The following is a 6,339-nucleotide window of genomic DNA, read 5'->3' as shown; positions in this document are numbered from 1 at the left end:
CTGTTCTATGTTTTATGTAGTACAATTAAATGATTAATCATTACCACTTACCCATTGGTGTCCTTACCACTTCAAATTAAAATAAAGACACTGTCTGATGTAAATAATGCTTGATCTTAATTGCAGAATAAGCAATCAAGATCAAGCCTGTACACAGCTATTTCAGAATTATTTTCATGTGACTTTTATTTATTTACATCAATAACATTAAATGCGAGAGATGACAAATTGAAGACGTGTTGTTTACAGAAAGTTTATTAGTAATTCCATTTCTGCCAAATATACAGCTATGTAATTTATCTAAATATCTTTTCATCATATTAAATTACAAAATTAAGCAATCTTTCAGTTAGTACTTTTGATTCCTCTGTAAAATAGCACCCATTACATATCAGCAATTACCCCTGCATTCCATATGTAGCAAAACAAGTTATGAATATAACTCACAATCAAAACAAAGGTATTATATCAGAAGATAGATTAGTCAGACTGAGACATTATGTATGATTGATTATAAATAACCACAGTAAATAAATGTGCATTTGCTGCTTTTCTGATACTTTCATAATCATTCCAGCATCATTTCCCCATATTACTAAAGTGTCTGAGTGCACAGTTACTAACAAAAGGGGGACATTATTACCACTTGTTGGCCCAAATCAGCTGCAGGTTAAATTATACTTTATCTGAGATTGAGGGAACATCTTCATACTCCTGTTAAAAGTCACATTTATCTAAACATTGAGGCAAGGGATTTTATTTTAACCAAATGCATGAGAAATTATGACTGATGACTTTTGCAAAAAAAATAGTATTACATTTGTTTGAATGGTTTAAAATGTGTGCAGTAACTGATCTTACTAACAATGAATTGTATGCACATTATCCTGTGTTCAAATTTAATGTCCAGTCTCGATAGGTCAACATCAAGAAGAAATGTTATGTACATTTCATAAGACAATAGATTCCTCATTTCACTGGGACTGGAGTGGAGAGAGGGTGCCACGTACAACTTTGTTTTTAAACCCACAGATCCCATCAAGGCTGTACACCAAACCCAGTGTTTGAATTAAAAGCAATTTAAGTTAACAACCTTGTTTCACGATGCACTGCACAAGGTTATCATTTACAAAAAGGTGAGTGGAAATAAAACTCGAGTCTGTGTGTACTGTTCTCTATTTGTTGCCAGGTTTCAGTACATACAACAAGTGTGCATGAATGAAGGAAATAGTAACCCATCTTCACCTCCGTTCTCTTGCTATATTATGAAAAGTGAAGGCCGTTTCAGTGTAAAGTCTGCCACTGTGGGAAAAGTCACATTTGTATTCAATATTGGTTTAAATGAAACAGTACAATAAGCAATCAGTAATTTTAACAGGGACTAATTTAATCAAGGTTGCCTGTGAGAATTTGACATCATAATTTTCAGTTTATTTCACCAAAAGACAAGAAATTTGAAGATATTTTAAATATGAAATTCCAAATATTCTGTGATGTAGCTAGTCCAAATATGCCACAAAACCTACATTTTACATATATTTGCATTAAGTACTTTTCATCTTTCTAAACACAGCAATTTTAATAGGTCAAATATACATACAATATCCTTTAAAAAAAATAAATTTGAACAAACATTTCATTATTGTAATTTCTTAGCAACTCTATCTTGAAAGAAAACTGAATAACTCCATTTTGTTCTCTGCAATATCGGTGACACTGAAGGAATGCCTCACAGGACATTGTGAGAGTGCTGATTCTATGAGCTGCGAGGTCTATGCCCGGTATAGCTCTCCAGCTATTTTGTCAATCATAGCTACGAATACAAGAATGTCACTTGCAGAATGTCTGGCACAGTGAAAACCATTTATGGGAATGTTGTGACCACACTATTCAGATATGTTTAATGTCTTCTGCAACAGTGGCAAAAGGCAAACTAGCCTTAACTGTTTTGCTCACTGCAAGATAATTTCCATGGAGTGTGTTCAACTGTTTTTACACAAACTTTTGATCTGGGGATTTATAAAAATGAGCTCAACGATGCCAAATGGAAGAAAATCTTCTCTTTTTTTTTTCAGAGCTGCGTGCTAGCAAATGTAGATTGAAAATCTGATAAGATGCCGCAAATTCCTTTTTTATTTAATAATCGTCTATGTAAAAGTAATATGGGTTACCAAATCCCCATTCATTTAAAATATATCATGCCCAGCAGAGAAGTAAAATTTCAGTAGTTGGTGGAATTTTTGTAAATAAATTTACATAATTTAGAAGTCGCATTCCGTGCTTGGTTCCAATAAATTTTATAGCCCAAAGCACAAGGGCTTAAAATAAACAACTTAATCCAAGATAGTGTGAGAATGTTTACTAGCACTTGATTACACATTTCCTATGCTTCCTAAACTTGCGTTGAACTTGACCCTGAAGAGCAAAACACAAAGAATTACAGTGATACTACTTGCATAATAAACCAATATGAGATGATAAAAAACATTATTTTAAATCTTTTAATGAATGGAATATGTTCCTAAAGTAAAGGAGTGTAACAAAAAGACCGACTCCACCAGTCAACACTAGTGTTGGCTCAATAAAGCCTTTCTTCAGCCACCTATTTCCTTGATAACGTTAATTTAATCAACTGTAGATTTATTGAGACTCATAATCCTGAATCATTATACACTGAATTTAAGCATTTTATATTATGCATTGATCTGAGGTCAGCAAATAATCAATTTTTAAAAACAGAGTCAACTAAATCAGGGAATTGACCTTTAAACAGAATTGAAAGGATAATTAAAACAGCTTTTGTTATTTAAAAAAAAAAAATGCCCAAGCTTATTCATCAGGTTTCCCTAAAGGATCAATCCAAAGGTGAGATCTTCATAATTCACCAGCCCGTGATCAAGCTTACAGCTTGCTAAAGGTCCAAATCCAGGCCACAACTGGTGAATGAATTGGCTGGGGAATAGTAGGAAGTTGGGGGGTGTGGGGGTAGGGAGGAAATAAAATTAATTAAAAACCTCACTAAAATCAGTAGAGAAGCAAGAGAAGAGTAATTAAGCGAGAAAAGTAACGTAAAACTCGATGATATGCCCAATATAGTATTAAGTAGCAGCATTCCTTGTACTTAATTGTTTGGAGAAAGAACTATTTGAAATTATGTTATTTTTTTAACCTCGAAACTCCTGCCGTATCAATTTTCTCACATACCACCCACCACTCAATTTGGACGTCCATTTGTTGTTGAGAGGAGTGTACAACTCCAAGAGTGTCTTGTTCTACCTCAGGTTAGAAAATAACTGAATAATGCGAATTATTTGATTTTTAAGACTAAAAAAAGCTAAGTATTCGTTATTTTTGAAGCCTGGATAAATCGTCAAAAGTTCAAAAAGGATGTAGTATGCTGCATAAGAAATGTACAGCTGAATTATGTAAACCTCTTTACCAAACATACAAAAAAGCATAGTTTACAATAAAAAATATTTCAGAAATAACTTTGTTTTTAGAAAAAGCATTATTTGGTAAATACATTTAAATGACTAACATAATCTCCACATGCATTTTTCACCTGTATCACATTTCACTCCACTGCCACATGTAATGTCACAACATTCACCCCATGAACCCTGGCAAAGCGATAACAATTAAAATGATTAAAAAGCTTTAAAAATACATTGATAGTATATGGGTCTGTGCAAATGTAAACAGTAAATGAAAGGAACCCAATGTTTCAATATCTAGTGCATTTTTTTTTAAATTGCAAAAAAAGGTTGCATTTTAGTGCCCGTGTGTTATTCTGAAATACATTTCTTGACTAGTGCCAAGAATTTGGCTATTTTTTGATTGATAAAGACTAAACCAATAGTTCCCACCACCCATTTGTAGAGATTGAAATGAAGCAGGCCATATAACTAGTATGGACAAAGGCTCTCTCACTGGAATCACAAGTCAGTTAAGGGCACGTAAATAGTTTATGCAAGTGCAGTTGTTTGTTCACCGAAAGACATGTCAAAGTGACTATTAGTTATTGACCCCGCAGTTAGTGTTTATGGAATGAGAGTTCTTAGACGCAAGGTTGGCCCAACACAACAACAACAACAACACACAAATGTGCCAGTTTAATAAAGGTAAACCCCGACGCACTTTAGCCCAGAGGCTAACGAGAGGAAACTTGGTAAACTGAGTGTTCAAAAGATAACTTTGGAAATAATTCACTGGTTATAGCACTTTTAATACATTGCAAATGGGACGTGAAGATGTCAAAGTATGCTCATTTTGAAGGGTAGCAAGCATTGGGACAAAGGATTCCTAAAACTGATTAAAATTTTGGTGGAGATTTTTTTAAGTTACATGTTGAACTTCAATAGACGGCCTGCAGAATGATGGATGCACCTCAAAGTATTCTGTCTCCAACTCCCCCATCTTAGCTTCTGGACTATAGATAGACTTAAAAGAAAAGGAAAGCAGTTTAAAATATATCTGCTTAACATGCATGTGTTGCTCGATCCAGCAGAAAATCGTAGCCAACGGGTATCCAGGTGACTCACTGGTGATATTTTGCATTCGCTTTCATTACATTCATAAATTAACAAGCCATTGCAATACTCCATGGATTTCAGCTAAATGCATCAGTCAATTGACAATTTTCTATTAAACATTTTATACGAATTGCAAGAATTTAACTGTAAAAAAAGACTAGTAAAATACACATCTCCAGAAAAGTGGCAGCAACATCCCCAAAACAATCGTAAGTCTGACTAACCTGATCTTCACTGAAGATAGAATTATTCCATAGGCACAAAAAGTTCCGTGTCTAGGATTGGCAGGCAGTTGGTTACACATCTGAAAAACCAATTACCATCACTGAAGTCTGTGGGTTTGTTACAAACAGCGGGAACTCATACATTTCCTTGTCAGTAGTTACTAGGCTTTGAGCTGCCCTCTGCAGGTTTCTGGACCTGTTTCAGCGGCTGTCAATGATGAGTTGGTAAATTTTCCTGAGCTATTATAAACATCAAATCAATCACAAGAAGTACTGCACAGTGAAAAGAGCATACAGTACACCTGGAATCACATTATAAACACAAAATGATGGATCAGAACCTGTGCAGAAATCAATATAATTCCCCCACATTTATTTCCTTGCCTACAATCCACCCACTAAAAATTAAAAAATTAATCATCCAGCATATTTTGTAACACACTGATTAAGTGTTTCAGCCCATATATATACTCCTCGTCTTTTGTGTTGCTAGGAAACACATGTGCAAAGTCTATCATTCTTACAACGACCTCTGGAGGCTCCGGAAGCATGCTGGATGTATGAATGAAATCTTTCTCCAATTGTTTTATTTCATTGCCATTTGGCTGACCAGCTGAAATGAGGGTTAAGCATTTGCAAATGCCATGGTCTTGTTCTGCATTCTTCAGCTGCAGTGGGATCACACTTTGATGTGCCCGGAAGCAGCCCTTCCTGTGAAGTGCATACATGTTGGAGAGGCTCTGACCAACTGTGGCTTCCACCATTCCATTCTCAGTCGAGCCCATCATGTGGATGTTGTTGTTGTATTCCATTAATTCTCCAGTCCGCCTCATGCCCTTTGGTGCTGCTGGTTTGAGGGAACCATGACTGTCACCTGTCGCTGTCAGCTCAGATGATCCTTCGTAAACAAACAGTAAGGAGCTTGCATAGAAACAGAGGTTGCTTTGCCGCTCAAACCAATGCAATATATTTTCAATCTCTTGAATACTTGCAGCCACAGCATCCTTCCTCAAGTAGCTTCCGTTGTGGAAGAATTTAGACAGACCTAGAAAAAGACAGGCAAAACATAATCCTTGAGTAAAACACTGAATATCCACATCAAAATCTACCTCAAATAATACTTGAATTGAAAATTAAAGGGGCGGCACAGTGGCAGAGCTGCTGCCTTACAGCGCCAGAGACCCGGGTTTGATGCTGACAATGGGTGCTATCCGGACTGAGTTTATGCATTCTCCCTGTGGCCGCGTGGGTTTTCTACAGGTTTCCTCCCACACTCCAAAGTCGGTCCTGGCAACGTTGGTCTGGGAAGAGGATGGCACTCCAGTCCAAGCTTGGTCATGGAAGCAATTTACCAGGCAAAGAGAGGAAACAAATTAAGGATGTTCTCAAGTAGGTTAATTGCTTTCTTTAAATTGTAAATTGTCCCTAGTGTGTAGGATAGAACTAGCGTACAAAGTGATCGCTGGTCGGCGAGGCTCGGTGGGCCGAAGGGCCTGTTTCCATGCTGCACTCAGACTTTAGTCTGAAGAAAACAGAAGAAAAAGGAAATCTATATTTTTTACCGAATGGACGTTGAAATTGTG

The 6,339-nt window shown here is 36.3% G+C and overlaps 1 protein-coding gene across 2 annotated transcripts in view; it reads right to left on the bottom strand.

The window, feature by feature from the left end:
• Positions 1-239: 239 nt before the first annotated feature.
• The window catches only part of ipmk (inositol polyphosphate multikinase), a 95,293-nt gene continuing 89,193 nt past the window's right edge, over positions 240-6,339 (bottom strand). The window contains exon 6 of one of the 2 annotated variants that reach the window (XM_033034349.1): positions 240-5,801. In XM_033034349.1, coding sequence (XP_032890240.1) covers positions 5,170-5,801 — 632 coding nt within the window. In that variant the 3' untranslated portion in view covers positions 240-5,169. The remainder of the gene's footprint in view (positions 5,802-6,339) is intronic. The other variant, XM_033034350.1, reaches the window with a different exon arrangement.

The sequence above is a fragment of the Amblyraja radiata genome, chromosome 15 (genome assembly GCF_010909765.2).
Source record: "Amblyraja radiata isolate CabotCenter1 chromosome 15, sAmbRad1.1.pri, whole genome shotgun sequence".
In the NCBI taxonomy this organism is placed as follows: Eukaryota; Metazoa; Chordata; class Chondrichthyes; order Rajiformes; family Rajidae; genus Amblyraja; species Amblyraja radiata.
This window is presented reverse-complemented; position numbering and strand designations above follow the sequence as displayed.